The 25,971-nt window shown below is 44.7% G+C and overlaps 1 protein-coding gene across 2 annotated transcripts; it reads right to left on the reverse strand.

Annotated features, from left to right (window-relative positions):
- Positions 1–4,789: 4,789 nt before the first annotated feature.
- Positions 4,790–25,725, reverse strand: LOC115087619 (aquaporin-2-like). 2 transcript variants are annotated; one of them, XM_029595025.1, is made up of 4 exons: positions 25,283–25,725; positions 15,329–15,493; positions 8,782–8,862; positions 4,790–7,601 (listed from the first exon to the last, which is right to left on the reverse strand). In XM_029595025.1, exons 1-4 carry the CDS (start codon positions 25,643–25,645, stop codon positions 7,410–7,412), a joined length of 801 nt encoding a protein of 266 aa, XP_029450885.1. In that variant the 5' UTR covers positions 25,646–25,725; the 3' UTR covers positions 4,790–7,409. The 2 variants fall into 2 exon arrangements, with proteins under 2 accessions (XP_029450885.1, XP_029450886.1); XM_029595026.1 differs by lacking the exon at positions 15,329–15,493.
- Between the last annotated feature and the right edge of the window lie 246 nt (positions 25,726–25,971).

Below are 25,971 nucleotides of genomic sequence, written 5' to 3' on the forward strand. Positions count from 1 at the left end.
TTTTTAAAGAGGGCCATATTACTGGCACTTATCAAAGCCGAGGGCCGGAGTCCCCCTTAGAATTTTGGGAGGGGGGTCCCTTTTAGAACTCCATGAGCGGGGGGGGGGGGGGGGGGCAGTTACACTGGCAAAATCAGAGGACCAAAGCAGCAACCATACCAATAAAAAGAATAATTCAACAGAATTAACAAATATAATAAATAAAAACAAATAAATAACATCAAATAGTTAAAAGCTCATATAAAAATGTTCCAAATACCCATAATCAAATCAGCAAGGAGAATGTGCAGAATAAACTCAATGTCCACACATAATTCAATGAAAGGGGTATATTTTTTTAAATTGGCAACTCCACAGTGTTTTGATAACAGGAATCAATATAAGGAGGGTTCCCCGACATGGACCTGTGTTTCGCCGCGAGGCTGCGTCGGGAGGGACATACAAAACTTTATTGGTTATGATTATGGTTATGGTTAGACATCCAGCGTCACTGGGAGATTTGATTGTCTACGTGCAGCATTGCTCCTTTGTTGTTTTTTGGATCATTTCCAAACACCCATAACACATTTCAAAACAGACACATCAAATAATACCCAATAATTATAGAGAAAAAGGATTTTTAAAAATTCCCTGCTCTCCATAGCTGGGAACTTTTGATTTCCAGATGCCCTTATATTTCATGGAATAGCAGACGGAGAGGAGGGGGGGGGGGTTGTTGCACACACACATGTGCTCTCTTTCTCTCATTCACCCACATACACACAAGCTCTTCCTCACCAATGCACACAGTGCTCTCACTCACCCACATACATGCTCTCTCTCACCCATACATACAATGTGCTTTTACTTACCCCAACACATTGCTCTCTTACCTACCCACATACACACAAAAATACACTCACTCTTACTGTCTCCCTCACATACACATTCACATGTACTCACTCTGGCTCCCTCACACACACACACACACACACACACACAAGCATGCACACTCTCACTGGCTCCCTGACACACACATATGCACTCAATCTCAGTGGCTCCCTCACACACACACCCCCAGGCAGGGTCCCATTCATTCTCACACATACATACAGATAACCGGGCAGATACCCATTCATTCAAACACACACACACACACACACACACACACGTAGGAAGGCACCCATTCATTCACACACACACACAGATCTCCAGGCAGGCACTGATTCATTCTCTCTCTCATACACACTCACAGCAGCCTCGGACCCTCTCTTGCTCCCACCACCACAGTATTGAGAATTTGCGTTTGTAGCACTTCCTCATGTATTGTGAGATCAGCAGAGAGAAAGCGCTGCCCTTTCGAGCTTTTAATACTGCGAGGCCTGCACGGCTCTCCCAGCGATGCAGATGCAGAATTTCTGCATTGCTGGGTGAACTGAGATGGGCCTCTTCCTTTCTTCACTGCCATGGGATGGGGGTCATCCAGAGGCTGCACGAACCTCTTCTCTTCAACGCCAGTGGGATGGAGTTCACCAGCTGCCTCCTCTTCTCTTTGCCGCCAGTGGGGTGAGTTCCATCGGCGGCTGGGCAATGCTCCTCCTCTTCCTGCCCTGCTGCTCCTCCTCTTCCTGCCCCGCTGCTGCCTCTGAGGGGAACGTCACTTCCGGCTGCCAACAACTAGGTTGAAGTCAACAACAATGGCCTGCGATGTCAGGCCATTGTTAATACGTATAAATTTTGAACTGTTGAAATTATGATGAATTCTTTAAGTCAATATTCAAACAATCATCATATTTTACCATCAGACTTTACCGAAGCCTCACCGTCTGTTAATTACAGAGGCCATTGTTAATGACATCGAAGGTGCCGGTGGCCTGGATCTAATGGGGCAAATTGAGGAAGAGGGCTGGAAAAAAAATCAGTCATTGCGCTGAGTTTGGCCCACAAGCAGTACTAGTTTACCCACCTCTCTTGTAATACATTTTATTTGTCAAAAACAATACATTGTCATCATTGGCTAATTCTTATGTTGATCTGAATGAAGGTATCACAACCCACAGATAATAGCCCAGGGGCTTCCTTAGGCATGAGCACATGGGGCTCGTGCCCTGGCTTTTTCCGACAGTGCTTGTTTCTGCGATTCCAGTGGTACCAGAATTGCAGGCCTTCTCACCCTACCCCCCCCCCAATCTGCTCTGCCCTCTCCCATGTCCCTTATGCAGCCTCTCCTCCTCCCTTGATTTCCAGGCGAGGGCATCTCCTGTACTCTTCCTCACCCCCAGCCAGCAAGAAGAACCCATGCTTAATACCACAGGCAGGAAGAACAGGAAAAGAAGACAGGAGCCAGAAAAAAAGGGTGAGAAATGGAGGGGGGGGGGGGGGGTGGCAGAAGGAAAGGAAGAGAATGCATTTAAAATTCCCACTGCTGAAGGAAAGAAACAAAAAAAAAAGGATGAGAGAAAACTGAAACAGAAAATGGAAGGAGGACACCAGAAAGAGAGGGGGAAAAGACGCAGAATCAGAAAAACAAGCCAGCGACATCAAAGGCTGGAAACTTATTGCTTGATAAAGGAATATTAGTAACTCTTCAGTGTAAAATGCTGTTCTCCTGGGATCCGATTCAACATCTCTGCCCTGAACAGATCTCTTACATGTTAGAAATAAAGAGGATTTTGCTGACTGATTTGGCTTTTTCCAGTGCACAATCATTTCTCTTATTTTACTCCTGGGGGAATTCTGCACAAAAAAAAATTAAAAATTCTGCACACAAAAGCTTAAAATTCTGCAAACTTTATATTAGTCAAAATAACACAATTTACATGACAGTCTTTAAGTAACTACATTTTAAATTAATACAGAAAAAAGCTATTACTTAGATGCAGAATTTTAAATATTTTGAGCAGAATTTCTCTAGAAATTCACTGTCAGAGTGTCCCTTTCACTCGCTCTCCCTACTCCCCTGGCCTCTTTACCCTCTTAGGCCCCAACTCCTCCACCTGCCAGTATCTCTCCCCTCCACTTCTAGGCTCAACCCCTTCCACTCTATTGCCAGTCCCAGAGTTTGACCCCATTCTCAGTACTGCCCCTCACACAGGTTCTATCTGACCCCTCCCTCTCACACACATCCTCCCTCTCTCTAGTGCACATACACACACCCTCATACAGGGCCCTCTCTCTCTTGCATACACACCCACATAAGCTCCCTTTCTCTCTTTCACACATACATCCTTAACAGGCTACCTATGTCTCTCTCTCACGCACCCCTTCACATAGGCTCTGTCTCCCACATACACAATCCCTTCACACAAGCTAGCACCCTCACATACACATGATCCCTTTTTCATACACACGAGCTCCCAATCTCTCACACACATACACACTCCTTCACAATCTCCTTATATAGCCTCCATCTCTCTGGCACCCACACTCAAGCATCCCCCCTCACCTCCCATGCTCTCTTTCACCTCCTCCTGCTCAACCCCCTCCTGCTCACCCCCCCTGCTCACTCCCGCAGCACCAGGGGCCTTTATTTTCACCGCGAGCGGAGCGCGTCCCACGGCACGCCGGGGCCTTCATCTTTGCGCGCGCCATTCACGGCACGCCGGGGTCTCCTCTGCCACTTTCTGCACAGAATTGCCAAATCTGCGAAGAAAATGGCAATTCTGCGCGGGGGGGGGGGGGGGGGGGTGGAAATTTGCCCAAATTCTGTGCTCTGCAGTAGCGCAGAATTCCCCCAGGACTATTATTTACAGGACAACTTGCCAGCCTTGGACTTTTGTATTGGGTCTAAAAGATTTTATGGTAATAAAACTTAGTGTTATTTTAGGCATATTTTGAGAGTAGATTACTACAATTTTCCATGGGGACAATCCATTGGACGCCTCTACTATCATCATCACCATAAACGGAGGAGTAGCCTAGTACTTAGAGCAGTGGGCTGAGAACCAGGGCAACCAGGGCTCAAATCCAGCTTTTCTCACTGATGTTTCATGTGACCTTGGACATTGCCTCAGGTACCTAGTTAGATTATAAACCCTCTAGGGCAGGGAGCTCCCCACTGTACCTGGCATGGGTTTGGAAAGGTAATTAAATCTGATACCCTGAACCGCTCTTTCACTACTGGTACTATGGAGAACATGTGTCCCAGACTTGTCCACCAAAAATCTGGTAACCTTACTGCCACAGATCTGGCAGTGCCTCCCTCTCCCACCCCGACAAGCAGCACCAGAGCTCCCTTAGCCTGAACGGTCCAGCTCTCGCTTTCCATTCCCTCTAGGTCCTCTTCGCCAATTTTATCCTGGCCTCGTGCCAGTGTCCCCTCTGCTCCTCAGCCACTGTGCCAGCCAAGTAAGATTCTGGGAGGGATGGAGCTGTGCATAGCGCGCAGGTGGCGTGCTGTCAAACTGCACCACACCCCTGCAGGGGAGAGGCAAATAACCTTTTCCATCTGCAGTCTGAAGCTTCCTGGCAGCCAGCAGATCGTGTTTGCTAAGTTTAATTTGCAAACTCTTCAGAGCATGGGGTGCTGACGGGGTGGGGTTTTTTTTGTTTTTTATGGGCTTAGGCCCTAAATCTTTTAAGTACCTAGCAATGCTTTTGGATAATCAGCCTGTACGAAAAACAGCAACTGAATCTGGTTACTCAGCACCGATATGCAGCGGCCACAGGTCCATACTACATGGAGACCCATCTGAAAGCTGTTGAATTACCGGGGAGTGCGTGCCCACTAGTGCCACATTATTTTCCTGGTGCTGTGCTTCATCTGCTGGCCAGGGGAAAAATAACTCAGGTTCTTACCTTGACATTGGGTTTTAGCTTTTTATTGATGATTAAAAAAAAACAACACACCCAACAAATAAAGAGGCAAGAAAAATATTACAAGAAAGATAGAATACTTTCGTACAAGTCAGTAACACAGAGTTCCCGTGGAACCCAGAGATAATCCAAGAGTTCCCATTCAATAACCCATAGAACGCAAACATAGAATTTAATAATACATTCATTACACACAGGAAAAAAAGGCTTTCTTTCACTTTCCATATGTCTGGGGAGGGATAGGTACCTTTTCTGAGTAATTATTACCCTATGAGCTCTGCTTACGTGCTTTCAATGATCTATGAAAGATGGATCAGGAATCAAGCAGTGTATTCCAGTTGGCAGCATTGAGGGCATTGATGGCTATACCAAAAATTTTTGCTTGCCTCATCTGCACCAAACAAGATCCATATAACGTCCCGTGGGCAGAACTGTGCTTGACCCTTCTGAAAAAGGGCAGTGGTTCGATGTCAGACCATGAAATGTGCTATTTCTTGCATGCATCAAATGCCTGGAAAGAGTAATATCCACCACCGAGTCAGGAACAGTTATAGCTCCAGCCCTCCAGTGCCATGGACAGGTGTAGCTTGCAGGCATACAAGAATATGCAAATTAACCTGACTCTCAGATCAAATGTTTTGCAGCATGAACATTATGGATATCCTAAGTACCAGACCTGTTCATGGCCATCCCAGGACCAGAGCTGACCATCCCACCACTAAGCCATCAGGCCAGCTCCATAGATCCCATTTCTAGATTCACGTCCAGAACGGTAAAGCGCTTTGCAACATATAGGCAGAGCTTGGGAATAAGGTGAGGGAGCACGGAAAGGAAGGGGCCGTTGATCCCACTGTTTCCAGTTTGTTTAGGAATGATGATGATCTCCGAACAAAACCAAGGGGCTGCTCCCTTATAGTCTCTTAACCCTCTATGCATGGCAGCCTGATACTTTTCAAGACAATCACTTTTTCAACGTTGAGATCATGGTTATAACAAGAATAAGTAAATAGGATACTATAAAATATTAAATTAACTTCAACACAGACAACTAGTTGCCCTTCAAATGCATGCCCAAAATACAGTGTCAAGTTGTAAAACCTCATTTTGTGGGTGGGGACTGAATTCTTCATAAGCACAGTCTGAAAGGTGACGCTCATCCTCTTGTTTCTTTTGGACAATCTTTAGCATGGGAACCTTTCACAGCCTCCTATAACTAAAAAAAAGCCCCTCTGTGACATTTACTGAGCATAAAAACTACTTCTCAGAAATATACATTGAGAATGAGCCTCCAGCCATGATCAATCTGTTCTCCACACCCACTTCCCCCTTTAACACCGCTCCACTGCAGTGATACCCGGACTGACCGCACCTCAGTTACTGCAGGGCAGGCAGAGGCCAGGCCCTAAAGGCTGCTGCTGAAATGCTGAGCCATAAGTACCAGTGAGAAAATTCTAGTGCCCTCTCAGAAACATGGATGTGTGGCAGGTCACATCTAACAGCTTCTTTCCGGATTTTGGACTTATCGGTGCCGGGTGTGGCTTCCGGCAACTAGAGTACATCTGAGACTTATCCTCATAAGTCTTGCTGCTACAGTGTCTCTACTGGGCGGAGCAGCCATGATCAGCAGTGCGACTCAGAGCTTAATTCAGCCTGTCCCCCTCTGTAGAAATAAGGTCACTATAGATATAGATTTCAGTGTACAAATACTGGGGACTCTGATCCACAGTAAGCCTTGGGACCCATGAAATATCCTCGTTCCATAAAATCCAGCTTCTGGCATCCACTCACCCTCTGGAACCAGGGAGCTGGAATCCAGAGTTAAGTCTGGGAATGCTCACCCATGTTCTGTAAAGTCTGACGATCCAAGATCAGATGAGAACCCACAAGCCACCTCTTGGGAATAAGCCCTGAAGAAGGAGGATGAGCGTTGTTTGAACTGAGACTTGAAGCATACATTTCTGCCTCCTATGCATAAAGTCTATGGGGGTCGAGCAGGACTGTGAATCAGGACAAGGGCTAGGATGCACAAGCCCTTCTTTCCAAATAATGTTGTACACAGTGGGTATTTTGGAGGCCTAAATTTAAGGCAGCATGAGACTGAGTTTTTAAAATATTTTTATCATATCTCACTGAGCGAGAATATTCATGCATGTGAAAGCTTAAGAGCCGTTAGCATCAAAAGTAGAAGTCACTCAAGCCATACCTTCCCCTAACAGTAAGTATAATCCCAACCTCGAGCAACAGTCCCATCTTTGGTCCTTGAGTGTAGGAGTAGAGGTTGATTAGAGGAGAGGAAGGAAGAGGTGGCTTTAGTCTCCGTACCAACTTTTCCTAGAGCTCAGCTGGTCAGCTGTATGAGGTGAAGACTGAGATGAGTTTCAATAGGCTCATTTCTCTCAAGCCCTCAAACTGGATTTGAAATTTGGTCCCTGAAGTGAAAGGTTAGGGCTGATACTCACTTTGAGTGCAGTTTGTTTTTACCTTTCACATATATATCGGCTGTCTTTAAAACAGATATAGGATCATGAGGTTTCTTAACAGTTGCTATATGCTACTAGATCAGTGGACTCAGTAGGAATATAGTTGGCCTCCTATGGTTTGATGCACAGTTCATTTCATAGGGTAGGGAGATCTATGGAGCGCCTCTTCCGTGTTTCCTGCCGCTCATCCCATTCTTCTTCCTCAGGCTCAAAGTTGCCCAGGAAAATGGCCAGCTTCTCTGCTACAGTCCTTTTGTATGGGAACAGAAGATAGTTGTAAATGACAGAAGCCAAGATTCCACCGACCAAGGGTCCTACCCAGAAAACCTGTAGAGCAAGAAGAAAACAAATTTTAGGTGTTTCAGTAATCCCTGCTAATGAGAAAAATGTTTCTGCAGAGATCGAAACAATTCCTTTGTCTTTGACAATCAAGTAAAAACTCCCAAGAAGAATGTTGGATTGACTCAACCCAATGTCTTTCCTTGTTACTCGTATGAAACTATCTCACTTTCCTTAGTTTAAGTTGAGACGGGCCAACAATCCATGATCACAAAATCCATCCATTCACCTGCAAGCATAGTTTAAACTTTAGTTGACTGTAATAATAGGAACCCAATAACGTGAAGATATATAAATTCCAATAGTCTTCGATCTATCAATATGATTCAATAAACTATATTCCCCACGGAGAGGTGCCCAAATCTTGGACAGAGTGGAGTTTGCGGCCCAGTTTCTGGTGGACATTTTAAGTCTATTCTGGTGTTTTACTCTCCTTCCTGATGTTCTCTATTACCTACCCTGTATAATAAAAAAAAAACCCAACTTGCTGGGCAGACTGGATGGACCACTTGGCTCTTTTTTTTTAATATAAGAAACAAGGACCACAATTATCACAATGTATTATAATGAAAGTTCAAAACCTAGGATTTTGGCAAAAAGTCTCTTTCTAAAAACTGGGTCACTTGGCATGGCTCTGGTGATCTTTCAGGATACCAAAATCAACATTTTCCAATAGAATTGCCAACCATCCTTGTGTCATTTGGACAGGCCGGGTCAGTCCTGATTTTACCCCTTTGCATCTGTTGGCTGCTAGTTCCATTTTTATTAAGGAAAGCAAGACAAGACCCTAGATACAATGGGGGTCAATCTAGGATTGATAGGTTCATCAAGCGGCTCCAGTTTCCCAAGCTCTCTTGGCCTTTGCTGGAAGCTGCAGTGCGCTACAATCTACAGGACATGCAAGACAATGCTAGTGGATGACATGGCTCTGAAAGCTGCCCCTGTTCCAGAATTGTGTGGGTAACCCAATTTTCTCGTATCACATCCAGTGTTAGTATGTAGATCTGAAATTGTTCCTTAAACTAGGGATGGCCCAAAGATTCAAGCTGACTAATCCTTAGCAGCATTTTCCTGCAGCTTCACATGTTCAGGCACGATGATGAAGGCTATTCTTGTACTGTGCCTGTGCCCTTCACTGTCCACTAGAGGGAGCAAGTCCTTCGCTTACCCAATGGTTGTTAAACTTTTTCACTACCACGGCTGGAGCAAAGGATCGGGCAGGGTTCATGGAACAGCCAGTGTAGTAGATCTAGGGAGAATAAAATTGAGACATGCATTAAATAATATTTATTAACTGATGAACCATTTCTCTCCCTATGAGTTTGTGTGCATAATATATGTGAGAGAAGGAGAAACAAAGATTGTGAGAGACAGAGAGTGAGAAAAAGAAAGCACTTAATTGAGATCTGTCATTTTTTAACTGATGTAATACGTTTTTTGTTATTTATGCATGTTGTAAAATCATATATACTAGTTTACTGATTTGTTTTCTAATTAGTTTTAGGACTTTTTCTAGTATTTTTGTTGTATGCAATATGATTTATCAATGTTTAGATAATGTATTTCCCTGTTTTATGACACATACTTATGTAATTTGGTTTCTTAATATTTAGATGATGTTTAACACTGTTACTGAGACACTGCTTAGAACTTGTTTTAAAGCCATCATTAGGTTGCCCTGTTATGTTTATTATTCTGTATGACGACTCTCTTGCTGTTCGCCACTTTGAGCAGCAAGGAGGGATACAAATTAATTTGTGGGTTTTTTTTTTAGAGATCTCTAAGTTGAGACATTTCTAAAACCCCCAAATGTCGAAGCTATGATGGGTGAGAATGAGCTGTTTTATCCGGAAGCCGATCGTCGTGCAATTCATTTCCCGCTCTCACCAATGAGTCTGAAAGGTATTTCATTTGAGCTCCACTGTCCTCCTTGCCTTCTTCGTCGAAGTTGTTTGTGAGCTTTTGAGACCACATTCACCTCCCTTCTTCCGATGTCCCCACCACACACGGGACCTGTGCGGTCAGGAAAGCTCGTATATATGTCTCCCGCCTCTGGATAATTCTTACATCGCTCTAAGAAAACGTATCGAGCGCTGCCATGATGAATGCAGTTTTCTGCAGGACCATTACAGCTACCAGAATCCTCCTTACGTTTGTGACTTAACTGATGGCGACGCAAGCGGAACCGGAAGTAGAAAGCACTATTGCTGACCGCTGGGAGCTCTTCTTTGGCGCATGCAGTGGTGTTTCTGGACAGAGGTATTTGGGGGGGGGGGCAAGCTAACGGAGAGGAGCAAGCTAACGTGGCTTTTCCACACATCACGCCCCCCCTCCCCCCACCCCGACATGGCTTCCTGCCTTTAAATTGGCTATAAAAATGCAATAAGAAAAAGTCCCAAGGACCTTCAAGGCAATTTAAAAATGAGCATGTTTCAAGCTCCCAGTAAAACTACCATTAAAATTTGGTAGCACCCTCCAACCGGTTCTTCACTATGGATAGTAGAGTGAAGTCTGGAGTCTACACAGGAAGGGACAGAATCTCAACATAAATCCTGCGCCTCCGGTTCTGTGACACACACTCCGCATCCACAGAAATATCCCAACGGATATGGGGTATTTCCCCTTACAATCCACCAGTTAAAATAATATATTCAAATTCCGGTGTCACCTCAGTTATAGGAACAGAAACACCTTGAGTGACGTCATACAAAACCCTTCAGAACACTCAGACTCTGTGTAGCAACCCTGCCATGGTACAACAGCATTAACTCCCAGGACTGACAGAGCCAAATCTGATCTCTAAAAGGGCAGCCCTGCAGATGTTACACCGGACCCTAAAACACTAAAACATCAGCCAGGCTGCTGGAGACAGACACTCCCCGCCTGCAGATCATCCATGAAGAACACAGGCTGACCCTTACCTTCTACATAGCAAGGGACTGCAACTGAAAACCAGCTTCATATGGAAAGAAACTAAAATGGAAAGCCTGAAAAGCCCGACTCTGAACCCTGCAACCCTGGAGAAAGAGAAAACAGAAATGCACTTCTGCCAATACTGAGCAAAATACAAAAATATAAGAAATGCGCATTCCCACTCTCTAAAAACTGAAAATAAAATGTTTTCTTTTTCACCATTTTTGATCTGGGCATTTCTTTTTTTTTTTAAATTGGGTTGGCCCTGATCTCTTTTCAGTCTTCGAAATTCGTTTCCAAGGTTCCCCTTTCCATTTCTTCTCTCTTCTCCTGTCTACTTGCCTTCCTTCCCTACATCTGTCTCTGATATTACTCTTTCCCTTACATCTTTTTTCTCCCTTTCTCTCTTCTCTACCTCTCTGTCCATTCATTGCTTCATTTCATCCCTTTCTAACCCTCCAGTCAGTCTCCCACCTCTCACCTAACTCCCAGCTTTCCATCTCCCATCCCCTCATCCCATCCTCAGCCCTCCCATGCATTCTTCTGCCTCTCATTCTTTCCTGAGCCTCCTATTCCACCTCTGTCTTTCCCCCACGTCCTAGTTCCCCATTGCACCCCTTCCCACCCACCCCTCATCTACTTTCCTCTGCTTCTCAACCCCTTACCAGTCTCAGCTTCTCCCTGGCCACCGGCCCTTTTCCTTTCTTACCCCTTACCTAGACTCTTAATATTCACCCTTGCCCCTCTCTCCAGCACCCTTCCACCCTCTCTCACCCCTTTCACAAATCCTCTCTCACCTCTCCATATCATTTCCATCCCTTTCCACTGCCTTTCACCCTCTCCCTTACTCCTCCAGGTCATTCACCTTTCAATCCCTCCCCACCCTCCAGCCCTCTTTTCTTACCCCCCCCCCTTCTACCACCTGAACTCAGAATCCCCACTTTTCCCCACCCCCAAACCTGAAATGTCCACTCATCTGCAACCCTTGAGTCTCTGCTCTCCCCAAGTCCCTAAGTCTCGGCCCTCCTACCCGGTCTTCTCCTGCTCTTCCCCCTCCCCAAACCAATTTCTGAGTCCCTGCTCTCCTCCAAGTCCCAAGACCCTGCTGGGGAGACGGGATGGAGCATTTTGGTCCTTTCCTGCCATCATTTCTATGTTACTGTGTTACCTCCATCTCTCTTTCCTCCCTCCCCCCCAAGAAGCTTCTACGGCTTGGCGCGTCTCTAACCGGCGGTGGCTGAAGCTGAGAAGGGTTAAGGGGGGGCCCTGCAGTTGATGGAGCTTTGTGGCTCCAGAAATTGGCCCCCTCAGTTCAAACATCTCATGTTTCAGCAGCGTAGGCCGTAGGAGGGAGGGGAGGGAAGGAAGAGGGCTCAAGCTGGAAGCAGGGGCAGTAGCTGCAGCCACAGCAGTGGCTGCCAAGGCTGGGGTGGAAAGACATTTTTTTGAGGGGAGGGGGAGGAGGGGAGGGCACGTGCCACTCTGTAGCAATGCCTACAAGCATAAGGAGCTATGGGTAAGGGTTAGGAATCGCGATGACCAGAATGCAGTAGTGGGGGGGGGGGGGGGGGGGGGGAAGCGAAACCGATAGGAGGGGCCAAATAGCGATCTGCTGACCTCCGCTATGTTATTATGTTATTCAAGAGCCTGATGTGGAAAGCATTTTCACAATAGTCACAGAATGGCTTCATTTTGTCCAGTCCACAGGGTGATATAAAACTCAGACAGCCACTTATGCCTGATGGCCGGAAACAAGTGATGTTTCAGGAGGAGTGGCTCCCTCTAGTGTCTGCAAACAGGAGTTGGTTGCACGTTTTCCACCCGGACGGAGAGCATTTGAAAATAGGATGTTCAAACACTTTGAGGAAAAAAGCAGAAAAGGACTTAATAAGGACATTGACTTTCTCACCCATTGTCAGATATAGCGAGTTTCAAGACTAAACATTTTTCTTTCTCATGACTTTACTATCAACCTCATGCCTTCCTTTACTGAACTGTAATGACACATGAAGGCAGCCTAAGACCTGGATGTCTCTGTACTGTTTAAACGCAGCGTAACTGCCCTGTTTCTTCACTGACCTGATGAAGAGACGAAAACTCTCGAAAGCTCATCACAGATATACTAAATTAGTCCAAATTATAGGTCTCACCTACAACCCTGTTTTTCTGTAACTGCAATGTTTATTTTAACTGAAAGGTTTTTTGTTATGCACCTGTTATTGTTGTTGTTTACTCTTCTTACACCCCTTTGTTAATTGTAAACCGGCCTGATGTGATACCTTTCGCGAATGCCGGTATAGAAAAACACTAAATAAATAAATAAATAAATAAATAAATAAATAAAAACTTGTTTGTTGACCCTTAATTCTACTACTAGCCATGATAGGAATAATGTTTACTTAGTCTCTCTCTCTCTCTCTCATACTGCTCTGTTACTGTGTTCATGTTACATACTGTTTTTTGTAAAGGCTTTGCCTATATATCCTTTGTTTGTAAGTTACTTGTAAACCGGCACGATGTGCAAACGGTTGTCGGTATATAAAATTAAATAAATAAATAAAAAAATACTGTATATCTAGATTTATATATTTTAATATTTAACATATATATAATTGTACATATATACATTTATAATAAACTCCTTCTTCCATGAAAACTTGGAAATTTACTGTAACAAGGGAGCAGTTTCACAATAAGGCTGAGTCATAAACATTGGAAAGCATCCATCACTGTATGTGTTTATCCAGGCAGGCAGACAGATATAAGTGCATACAGAAAGAACAGCCACCCTTAAACTGTCTCCTAATATACTTGAAACCAGTTTCAAATCGGTGTTGAATGTATTCCAGGATGATAGAAGTTTACAGCTGAAAACCAATTTCCTTTTTCATGGGGAATGAAATTTAAATGAGAACTGTAATTATATATATATATATATATATATATATATATGAACACATACACACACACACATATATAATACAAATGTAAAAAGTATATTCCCAAACATTTACAAAAATGTGGCTTAGCTTAATCTTACATAAAGTTTTATTATAATTTTATTCGTTAAGAAAAACATTTGAAAAACATAAGGAGGATACCTTCATACCGGCACACGGGTGCACATGTACGTGCATATGCGGCTCGTGCTAATTCACCTGGCCATTTTATAACATGCGTGTGTATATGTATGCATATTATAAAATAGCTGTACATATATATACATGTGCGTGACATTTTATAGGACGCGCGCAAATGCTGCCTCTACCGCGTCAGTGATAGGATTTTAATAGATACGCGCACAGATATCATTGCCAATAAAACCAGTTCATTCCCAGTTCGCCCAGTTAAGGGATTAGACTTCCTAACCCTTCCTGTAAATTAGTCTCCATTTTAACCGGTTAACCCCAACCCATAAAACCCTGCTAACCTCATTATTTTTGTTGTTTTAAGACTTACACGCCATCCACAGCAGAAGTAAAGTTATGCAGAAGGAGATCCCAGCGCGCACTTGTACGCATAAATACTTACGCGCAGGTTTCATTGCCCAGACCAGGCCCACTCCCCGCCCCTTCTTCATAGAAAAGGAAATACGTGCATACTCTCATACCTTTTAAAATCCAGCCCAACCTCTGCGCATATCTCTCGGCTTCGGCACGCATAGGGCTTTAAAAATTTGTCTTTAAGCTATTTAGTTACTCAGAAACAACAGTTGTATTAGACACCGAGTCGTTTGAACTGTTGGTACCAGAGTGGTATTGATTGGTCTTCCATTCTTTCAATACCAGAAAAGAGAGCAGAGCTCCATTCAGCCACATTGAATGCATATTGCTGAGCGAGGAGAATCCCTAGAGGATTCTGGATTTACAAAGAACCTTTTTGCATCTTTGGACTTTAGATAAAGCATTTACAGTATTAAATGTAACTTTCAGAAAACTTTGCTTCTCTGACTCATGAGCTCCAGTAATGCCACTTAAATATTTTGTTTTGTTTTTTTAAATAAAAAATGTGTTGTGCCTTCCATAAGTGTGGCAATGCATGTATAAGGTGGCTTGTATTTGTTTAGATTCATTTGTTAGGTAGGAAGCTAATGTTTTTTTTTTAAATTAGAATAGTCACTAGTGGACTGGTATATTGAGGTGTGAATGAAGAAGGAGCTTTGCATAGAGTGTATGCATAGATTTAGCAGGTGGTTTGTGACTTATTTAGCGTAATGTTTTTCAATTTGTTTTACTTAATGTATGAAATTATAGTAAACTTCAATTAAGATTAAGTTGAGCCACATTTGTATATCCCCAAAGTAACCCCCCGCAGTTATTAGGATCGGTTTAGCGCCTAGTTGTATATATCACACCATTATCATACACTTCTTGTTAATATATATATATCAGCTATGCGAGCTCCTGCTCTATACTGGTGCCTGTAGGCGCTCTTAGCTCCCCTACAGCCAGTGTTCCTGCATCATTCTCTGCAAAGCCTCCTGCTGGGAGAGGCTTGGATTAAAGGAGCTGGGACCTCCCTCAACAGCCAATGCTCCCGCGCCGTTCCCTACGGCGCCTCCTGGTAGAAGAAGCTGGGACTGCAAGAACTATGAGCTCTCCCACAGCTAGAGCTATTGCGCCATTCCCTACAGCGCCTCCTGCTGGAAGAGGCTGGGACTGCAGGAGCTGTGAGCACCACAGCCAGTGCTCCTGCCCCACTCCCTACACCAGTGCTCCAGTGCATGCGCTGGAATTTGCGAGTATCCCTGTTTATTTTATTTTTTTTAAGTAATTGATTTTGCACATGAGCATTGTACATACCCCTATTAGGTGTCCCAGCGCAACAGACAGGCCAATGGATAAGGCTGGAGATCCCAGGTTATCATTCCTGCGTCCATCGGTAGAGGCAAAAATACAGAGAACCAGTTGGAAGGTAAGAATGATTTCAATGGCAACAGCTTGTCCAGGTGTGGTATTGTTGTTGAGCTGTGGGAAGAGAAAATAGTGCCTTCAACTTCCTGAGAGTCTTTTCCTGCCTCTAAAGACATTTGGTCTCTTCCTCCCTCTTGGAGTTCCCAACTCAGACTCAAACAAGTTGTCCTGCTGAGATTCCCCTAGCTGGAAAGGAGGAAGTGCAAGTTTAACCACAGGTTTGCTGCTACCACCTGCACCAGTTCTGTGCTTCTTAACCCCCAGGCAGGAAAAGAAAAATCGATTAAACCGTTAGGGACAGGGCAGGCTGTTTCCTTCCTAGAAGAATTTCATTGAAAATGCTTTTATTTTATGAAAAATCTTTTCATATTATTATCAGACAAGAGAACATCAGCCAACAGTAACCTGACACAGCCAAGAGGTATATGGGTACAGCACCAATGCTCTGAATTGATACCTACAGATGCCAGTAAAGCCAGCAGCCTACACCCCCCACCCCACCCAAAATACAACAAAGGTTTTAGGAGCCATGCGGGACTGGAAGAAAACTGAATCCCTGCAAGCTATGATATGGCCCTTAGGAAAAGGACAAAAGCCTGGTTATACCCAGGGAGGGAAGAGAGGATTGTTAAAATGTAGGTGCCAGCAGGCAGATCTTGGCTGTCCTTTCATTTTAAATTGGGGAAAGTGCAGTAATTGTATTTTTAATGTTATTTAATGATGATTTTACTGTCTTTGTGTATTGTATACATTGTGGTTTTGTACACCGTTCTGGCCAGCTTTTGTTGAGTGCGTGGTATATAAAAATTGGAAAAAAATGAATAAAATAAATGTACATAAGCTTTTGAGATCACATGCAGTCCCTTCTTCAGATGCGAATTTGGAAAAGTTCACAAATTTATATTTATCTATTTATTTATTTATTTTTCAGGGGGAGAGCACATAAGAACATAAGAAATTGCCATACTAGGACAGACCAAGAGTTCATTAAGCCATCATCCTGTTTCCAACAGTGGCCAGTCCAGGCTATAAGTACCTGGCAAGTACCCAAAAACTCAGTATGTCCCACACTACTGATGCTAGTAATAGCAGTGGCTATTTTCTAAGTCAGCTTGATTAATAGCAGGTAATGGACTTCTCTTCCAAGAACTTATCCAATCCTTTTTTAAACCCAGCTACACTAACTGCACTAACCACATCCCCTGGCAACAAATTCCAGAGTTCAATTGTGCGTTGAGTGAAAAAGAACTTTCTCCGATTATTTTTAAATGTGCTATCTGCTAACTTCATGGAATGCCCCCTAGTCCTTCTATTATCCGAAAGAGTAAATAACTGACTCACATTTACCCGTTCTAGACCTCTCATGATCTTAAAGACCTCTATCTTATCCCCCCTCAGCCGTCTCTTCTCCAAGCTGAACAGCCCTAATCTCTTTAGTCTTTCCTCATAGGGGAGCTGTTCCATCCCCACATCCTCTCCAATCCTCTAACTAGCACACACGCTGAAACCCTTTTTACCATGTGCGCTGATCTGAGCTTCCTAAGACAAGAACGTAGCAGCAGCAACGTGGCGCCTTGGGACGCTTCCTTCTTCTGTGCCGCCCAGGGCTGGAATGTTGTCCATTGAAACATGGGGGCTGCTATAGAGCAGCATGGTGTAAAGCATGTTGCTCTGTCTCTGGACTGTACAGAAAGAGGAATCAGCCCAAGGCGCTGTGTTGCTGCCGCTAATCTCTAGTCTAAGGGAGCTCATATTGGCATGCAAGGGTGGGGAAGATGGCAGAAAAGATGTACTGGCAACTGCTACTTATAACATCCTAGCCCCTGGTCTCCCATAACAAATCCACGGAGAAGAAGGAATTCCATGGGAAGGACTGGATTTTGTGGCCCTTTCTGCAGCCACAGAATCACGGGAGACCAGGGGCCCTGCTTATACCTTGCTGATGTTGTTATAAGTATTAGTGATGGATGAATTAGTTTATTTATTGATTGATTTTAATTGATTTTTTTTTTATTTTTATGCTTGATTATATTAGGATTTTATATTGGATTGCAATTATTCAGTTTTATTTGCTGTTATCCGCTTTGAGTAGCATTTTATATTAGCAAGGCAGGATTACTTCCTTCCTTCAAAGGTGTCGACAGCTGGTTAATTTTCAAGGGTCATGTTCCTTCTTAAAGGAAGTGAAGTATGGGGGTGCCTCAGGGATCTTCTTCATCTCCACTTCTTTTCAATGTGCATCTACTCCTTTGGGGAAGTTGATTCGTTCCTTTAGTTTCATTCCATTTATATATGCAGATCACATCCAGGTGGTGGCCCCTTTAGGATGTGATACAGATGAAATGATTGGACATCCGAATACTGGTTTACAGGCAGTTGTAGGCTGGTTGACAGAAAGTAAGTTGGTGCTGAACAAACTGAGGTTGAAGCTGCTGTTGATAAATGCAGATTAAACACTGGAGGAGTGGAGGTGACCGCAATGGAGGAAGTAAAATCTTTAGGAATCAGATTAGACTGTGCTCTGACTTTGGAAAAGCAGATGCAGCACATAATGCTTGTTTAAGATCGAAATGGGTAAGGCAGTTGAAACCATTCCTGGAATTTAAAGTTTTAAGATCAGTGGTGTTTGCATGAGTCTTATCACAGATAGATTACTGCAGTGCCTTTTAGCTGGGTTTACCTGGGAGGGTGCAAAGGAAGCAGCATGGCTGCCAGAATTTTGTGTGGGAGATCTAGGGAGGAGGCTGCAGCTCCTCTTTTGAGGAGACTGTATTGGCTACCAATCAAATTGGCAATGTAAGTCTAAATATTTGGTTTTGGCCTTTAAGATTCTGAGAGGAGTTTGTTCTCAGCAGTTATTTGGCCTTTAAGATTCTGAGAGGAGTTTGTTCTCAGCAGTTATCTAATCGCTTGAGTTGGAGGTGTTCTAATCGTCGCCCTTTAAGATCTAGCCAGCGACTGATTTTGCAACTCCCTCTAGTGTGAGGGCTTTCCATTTGGTTAAGAATGCAGAATGAGGATATTGGTTTTTTTCACCAGTCCCAGTATAGTGGAATGAGATGCTGCTTGCAGTAGGAGAAAAGAAGGAACTGTTGAAGTTTCGTAAGAAATTAAAAACCTGGTTGGTGATTTCTGGGGAGTAGGAGGACAGAGAGGAAAAGACATTATATGGGTTGGAGTGGGAGTTCTCGGCCCGGTTCTCGGGGTGCACCTAGCTGGTTGGGTTTATAGGATGACCACGGTGTGAATGAGGGAAATTATTTCATGGTGGTGGGTCTCTTAGTGTGTGTTTGTTATGGATGTCCTGGCAGTTGGCTGATCGGGGTGCCCCGGGAATTGTGTTGAGAATTATTGGAGATTATTTTATCACTGACAGCTGGATGCTTTTGTTGTGATGTTATTTTATGTTGTTGAATTGTTTTATGTTGTGTTCATGGACCCTTGGGCTGAGGCAAGATTGGCTCTACCTCCAGGGAGGAGCCCTGCAGGTTCTCATTGTCAGCAGGCGGACCCAGGTGAAGCAGAGAGCAGTCAGGGCTTTCACCTATACCAACCCACGTCCCCCTTAGATTGAGCCTTTGGATGCCAAGGCTGGCAGGACTGGAGACATGGTCCAAGGCTGGGCCTCAGCAGTAGGCTGGCAGTGATCAGATGTGACAAAGGTCCAAGCAAGGGTCAAGGGCAGGTAGCAATCAAGCATGTCCAGGCAAGGGTCAAGGCAAGCAGACGTCAAGCGTATCCAGTGTCCAGGCAAGGGTCAAACTAAGTATCCGTCTGAGGAAGAGGAAGCGGGACAAATAGGGCAGAGGCAGTCAGGCAAGAATTAAGCAGATGAGGACCGGAACAGGCTGGAATGAAGGCAGGAACAGCTGGGAAACAGCATACACTACACATGATAGTTGCATGTGTTGCTGAGGCAAGTTGTACCTGGGGAGCTGCCCTTATATAGGGCAGCATTGGTGAAATCATCACTTGAGGCCACAGGGACTTTCCCACCACGTCCCTTTAAATGGGAGTCTTTGTGTATGTGCACACCTAAGCAAAAGTGCAGCATGTTGGTGGTGTCCTGCCACATGGTGTGCTGGTAGTGTCGCACCACGCCTTGGGAGCAGCAAGGCCAGCCTGAGGCAAGGCCAGCCGGAGGTAAAGGCAGCGGTTCGTGGGGGCAGCCCACAGACCATCGATGTAGGCTAGGCTGACAAGGCTTGAGTCTCTGGTGGAGATAGGGGGGTAAACCCAGCCTTGCAGGGGTACGGCTCCAGGAAGGAGCTCTATACCTCAGTCATACATGCAATGAGGAGATAAGGTTTCGACACTCTTCTTAGAAAAGACATCTTTGTAATCTGCATATTGAGGGGAAAGCCCCAGAAGTGCAGAAGCCATGGTCACCAGACAAGAATGCTCTGCTGGTAATAAGCAGGAGTCTGTGCAACCAAGGCCCCAGCAGGCGAGTTCTAAGGCAAACTAGTCAAAGTGAGGTTGGTGTTGTTGGAGCCACGGTAGACCAAGTGTGATAAGATAATGGCTCTGGGGTTCATGTGGAAGCTGATCTTCTCTAAGTGCAAGAGGCTGATGCATAAGGTCAGAGGCACCATGGTCCAGGTCATATTCCCCCTGAAGTGGGTCCCCCATAGATCAAGGAAATTACCAGCAATGGAATCATCTAGACAGTTGGTATCTGGAGTTGGTTGAACAAATCCTGCAAAATGAAGTTTCCCCCAGAGTCTGACTCTGCAAAGACGTGGGACCCAGTTCCAGTGTGACTGGCAGGAGGAGTTGGGGAGCAGGAACAGTAAGACCTAGGCATTTAAGTTTCCTATCCTCTCAGGACATTGGGCCAGAAGATGGCCTTGAGCCATACAGTAGAGACAGAGGCCCTATTGCCTATGACGGAGTCTCTTTTCGGGGTAAGAAGCAGCAACCCAACTGCATAGGTTCCTTGGGAGTAGAGGGAGAGGCTGAGAGTGTGGCAGCAGCAGGCGAGAGCATGCTTAAGACGTAAAGTGCCAGAGACATGCTACCACATGCTGGAGGGGTCTCTTGGATCCTTTGCTGTGAGCGGCAGAGTACTTTGTTGGTCAAGGCAATGAGGGCCTCCAGTGAGGTGAGAAGGTCCTGGGTGGTGAGCTTGTCCTTAATTTTCCCTGGGAGGTCTTCCAGAAAGATAGTGACCAAGCTGTCCTCCTACCAGTTTAGTTCAGAGGCCAGAGTCCTAAATTCCACGGAGGACTTGCTCAATATTTGTGAGCCCTGGTGGAGATGGAATAGATTCGAGGCCATCGCAGCTGCCAAATCTGGCTCCTCAAAAACAGAGTGGAATTATTCCATGAACTGCTGGAGATTGTGTAGGATAGGATCCCCTCATTTCCAGAGTGTGGAAGCCCAAGCCAGTGCTGTTCCATCTAGTAGTGAAAGAATGTACGTTGTCTTGGCTTTGTCGTCAGGGAACAGTGGAGCCTGCAGCTGAAAGTGCATTCTGCACTTATTTAGAAATCTCTGAAACCGTTTGGGATCCCTGCATACCAGAGTGGAGCTGGCAGCTGAGGGACTGGCCGGTTGGGCAGCGCAGGAGGTGGCAGCACCAGTGTGGGTGGAGGTGGTACTGCGGGTATGGTCAAGGCATCCAAGTGAGTGGTGAGGTGGTCCATAGCTGTGGCCAAGAGCTCCAAGGCACTCTGTTGGTTCTGTAGTCTGCGGGCTATACCAGGAATAGCTTAGAGCGAAGTAAAGTCCACCGAGTCCAGGCTGGGAGGAAGACTGGAACCAGGCTGGGACGAAGGCAGGAACAGGATGAGACAAGGACAGGAACCAGGCTGGGTTGAAGGCAGGAACAGCTGAGAAACAACATGCACTACACACAGTAGTTGCTGAGGCAAGTTGCATCTGGGGAACTGGTGCACACCTAAGCACGTCATCACTAGGGGCTGCATGGGGACTTTCCTGCCGCGGTACCTTTAAATGGGAAGATGTCATGTGTGCCTAAGGAGAGATGTGGTGCATTGAGGCCGGCGGCATCCTGTCACATGGTGTGTTGGCAGCGTCTCACCACGCCCTGGGGCGCTTGCTGGCCTGGTCCTGGAATTAAGGGTGGCAGTTCACGGGGGCAGCCCTTGGACCACCAAATGCAACATTTTAATTTTGCAAAGTGTGTATTGTAATTTGATGTTTAACTCTGTACATTGCTTTGGGCGATTTATTGAAATCTGTAAAGCGATTAACAAATATGTTTAAATAAATATAAATCAAAATTGTATTGCAATGTATTGCATCATTCTTATTTTGGTCTAATGGAAAGTATCACAGCCTGCGAGGTTCTAAGTTCAGGCTGAGGACATTTTACAAAAAGAAGCACACTTCAGTTCAGAGTAGCATAGAAGTTATATTGGAGAAATTACTTGGTACAATATACCCAGTCCCTAACTACAATCTACACGGTAGGCAGCAAACAGCACACTTTTCCCTTGCAGGGTTTAAGTGGACAGATGTAATGCTCACAGTTCTCTTCTGGATCCATCCAGCTCAGCCCTCTAGCCCTCGAATTGCAAGGCACACTATGGTGTTCCCAGCAACCCTCTTTAAACACCAGAGGGGCAATACAGATCTCCCGGGACATGATTGCAGATCCATGCCTGAGACCGCAGGCAAGTCCTTCTGTATTGCTCTGCCTCTGATCAGTGGATTCTTCCCATGGCTCAGCAGCAGGACTTTCTCCCCAACCCAGGCAAATCCGGCCAAAACCCCTTTTTTTTCTTCTGACGCCCTAAAAGTGCATTGATATATTGTTTGGATTATCACTCGAGTAGTCATTAATATGCTAATCGTAAAACTCCAGTAGGAAAGGTTACACTGTAAATGTCGTAAATGCAAGCAATATCTGTTGACTCCTTTCTGCTTCTAATTACGATGACATTCAGGCCTGCAGTGATATTTTTTATGCTTGAGAAAGCCAATGAGTTCATCCTGGTTTCGAATGGGATTTTCTGAGCGGGTCTGGCTGAACTCACCGCTCATATGGACCCTTCCCAACCCCACCGACTGCTACCAGTTTTCATATGGAAGAGTCCCAGGCTGAGCTGCTATGGGCTTTTCTGCCCTGCTCTTCAAAGTTTCTCTCACACTGCAGCCCACCCACTGCAGGACCATTCTTTGCCTTAGGGCAGAATGGGGAGTTTCAAAGCTCATAGCTCTCTCCGAGAGCCCTGGATTCAGCCAGCAGGTGTCACTGTGCAGTGGCTGGGACTCCATCCTGCAGCATTCCCAGTTCTGGCCCTGGAGCCCCGAGAAGCAGGAATGAGTCTGAGCCTTTATTTCTAAAGGTGATCATTGTGTATGTGGACGAGCTATGTTCGACATCTGAGGCAGTTTGGCCTATGGATGAGGTTCTATTTGCACAATGTTGTGCATATCTGAAAAAAAGGGATCTGCGTGGTAAGAACTGATGCACTGCAACAGCTTTTGATAATTCTAAAAGGAGCAATAAACCTTCTAGAAACGTGGCCTCATGGTGTTATGCATGATGACTCATACCATATGGTGTTCTCCGAACAACAGAATTTTGCATTGTAAATACTTAAAAAATAAGTTTACTGCAGAAGCTCAAAAAAAAATATATATATGCAGAGAATAAGACAGAGTAAAGATCACATAGCTAGTCAGACGATTAGGCTGGTAGAAAATCTACCTGTGCAAAATAAAGTGTTTGTACAAACCCATTGTGTCAACCTCAAGAGATTATTAGTGTTAGTTTAAGAAAAAAAACCCTGCCATGTGCAAAAGAAATGTCCGGTGCATGGTCCCTTGCCCCACCCCATCCCTGAATGGTTTGACCGTTCTACTGTTCCGTCCAGAATCTGGAGACAAAAGGTCAGCATCGGGTCAAACCAATTGTTCACAGTTTAGCTGATTTTTTTTTTTTCAGTTGTGCATTTCTTGCAATTGATAGCAGGCAAGAAAAACGGTCTGAGGGCTGGGCTCAACTTTGCTTCTGTTTCTTATGCAATTATTCACATTTTTTCGGTTCTTATATGATGCCCTGAGTAGGCCCATATGTACAGTATAGGTCTCTGTGGCAATCTGGTTACAGCTCGGGTAGACTCTATGCCATCTCTTAAATCTGCCAGCTTCTGCAGAATTAACACCCTATGTTTACCCTTCTCAAGACTGTGCACCTGGGGAAATGCAACTTAAATTCGTTTACTTTGCAGCAAACTAATCTAATTGCCTAAAACTTGTCCCAAAAAAGCCACCTGCAGACACAGCTCACAAGCCATAAACTGACACACCTGACCAACATGAAGTCTAACACACAAAATATTAGGTCAGTTTCAGGTTTAACATTCACTTTAACGAATACTGGAGGGGGCTCATCGCTTGTCTTCCTGCAACTTCAAAACTCACACTGACATGGCTTTAGAATTTGCCATAAACTATTGGGTGGGTTTTCTTTTCCAGGAATTAAGCAGGGTTGTGCCAATAGACTTTTACGCTATGATTCAGAATTTCTCTTGCATTTGACCCCTTTGTATCTTTGAAGTTTGTTACTTTAGAGGTAGAGGCCTTTTTTGAGGATATTCATTTTTCTTTTTACGTTGTACGTTCACCAGCAGGATACTGATTGGCCACTGACTTTGTGCTTTAGTAGTTTTTCTTTGGATAAATCCAGGGACTGGATCAACCAGTCCCGTAAAACAATTAGATCCAGCTGGTAAGCCTTTACTTAGTATTCCCTTTCAAGACCTTTAGCTTAAATTCTGGCCTGCACTGCAGTGTGATTCTACGTGCCCCCACCATCACCCTCACTCTCTCTATCATCACTGCTCTCTTTCCTGAATAAATTCAAGTGAATAACAGATAGGTCATTAATAATCTCAGTCCTCCATGTACTGGGATCCTGCACTAATGCAGATGCTGTAGTCCCTCGGACTATCACACGCCCCTTGAAAGATCACTTTAATAGCTTTGAATAAACTATTCACACACTGAAAGTACATAATGAACATGCATCTCGCAATACATAGGAAAAAAATTCTGCCGTTTTATAGCACCCTGTTTGTAGCTGCATCAATCTTATCAGGGTAATCTGAGATCATAATGTCAAAGCTGGCATTGCATAAGGTAATTATTATTATCACTGTGCAAGTTATCTAACCTAAATCCTATCTGTTAACACCTTCGGTCCCACCTAATGACTGATAAAGCCTTGATTGTTGAAAGTAAGAGTCTATGGGATTTTCAGAAGTTCTTAGGTAATGACAGGAGGCCATCAGAGCAGTGTCACCTGCCTTCCCTCCCTCTCCGAAATTTAGCATGATGCCTCTGTGGCACCCCTTATTCCAGCTGTCTAAAGGCAACAGACTGAAACACAGAGCCGTGGCCCGAGTCACGGAGCCAAGGACATCTTTTTATTAAGGATGTTATGTTCCAGTTCATCACGTCTCCTTATTCTGGACAACTTTATTCTTTAAAAAGACAAAAGGACCGGTCTTATTGCATTCTCCAAATTGCAATTCAGATTTCGGGTATATCTTTCAACCATTTCAGAGGTACCAGCTATCAATCTTTAGAAGAAAACTCTCTCTCTTATTTAGTCAAAATAGTTTCCATTTTCTACTCTTTACCTCCTAAAATATCCCTTCCTTCAGTGCACTTCCATGGGTCATCATGTTCTGCTCAGCTCCTAGAAATCTGTCTTCGAAGAACTTCCTGATGTGGTCAGGCAAGTCCTCGACCTCAGAGTTAAGACAGCTGCCTGTTCAGCAGTGGGTCCTCCCCAATCCTAGTTGCAACCAGTCATCTTTTCATCACCAATAATAAATTTACCGGTTATATATATACCGTACATACCGCGTTGATAGCAAGGTTTCCTCGGACACCGGACGGTGCCACCGCATAGAGTATGGCAGCTCCCGTCATCCCGCCCAGCAGCTGGGCAACGATGTAGAAGAAGGCACGCAAGATGGAAATGTGGGACCCAACGAGGAATGCCAGTGTCACAGCCGGATTGATGTGGGCGCCGCTGACATGTCCCAGAGACTGGACCAGGGTGCCTATGCTAAGGCCAAAGGCCAATGAGATCTGCAGGATGGTCGGCAGGGCCGACGGCCATTTGAGAGCAGAGCCCAGTCCAAGAAAGACAAATATTAATGTGGCAATGAATTCGGCAAAAACTGCACGGACGAAAGCCAAAGAGCATACTTCCCTCCTCATTGTTCTGGTGGAAAAAGAACTCAGCAAGAAGCACCTTTCTCTTACTTCTCTTGGATTTCTGCAGAAAGGTGGCAAGGATATATATATATATATCTATCTATCTCCACACACTGGATAAATACTGTAAGTAGTCATTCCAACAAGGGGCGGAACGCAGCCATTGACATGCTCCACCCCATCTGATGCCAGCCAGAAAATGTTCCAACCAAAGGAACTTACACCTCTCATTAGTTATTTGGAAAAGTTTCACATGTTTTTGAAAGTATGACGCACATGAAAGGAATTTTATACAACATATCATGTATTATACTACTGGCATTCTGTAT

The sequence above is a fragment of the Rhinatrema bivittatum genome, chromosome 3 (assembly GCF_901001135.1).
Source record: "Rhinatrema bivittatum chromosome 3, aRhiBiv1.1, whole genome shotgun sequence".
In the NCBI taxonomy this organism is placed as follows: domain Eukaryota; kingdom Metazoa; phylum Chordata; class Amphibia; order Gymnophiona; family Rhinatrematidae; genus Rhinatrema; species Rhinatrema bivittatum.

Bases quoted from the DNA above. Each gene is read 5' to 3' on its own strand.
- LOC115087619 (XM_029595025.1), bottom strand. From the start codon at position 25,645: ATGAGGAGGGAAGTATGCTCTTTGGCTTTCGTCCGTGCAGTTTTTGCC. The intron at 15,494-25,282 runs GTATGTACGGTA...CTCTTCCCACAG, and splicing joins GAAACCTTGCTATCAACGCG to CTCAACAACAATACCACACC. The intron at 7,602-8,781 runs GTAAGCGAAGGA...CTTGCTCTACAG, and splicing joins AAAAGTTTAACAACCATTGG to GTTTTCTGGGTAGGACCCTT.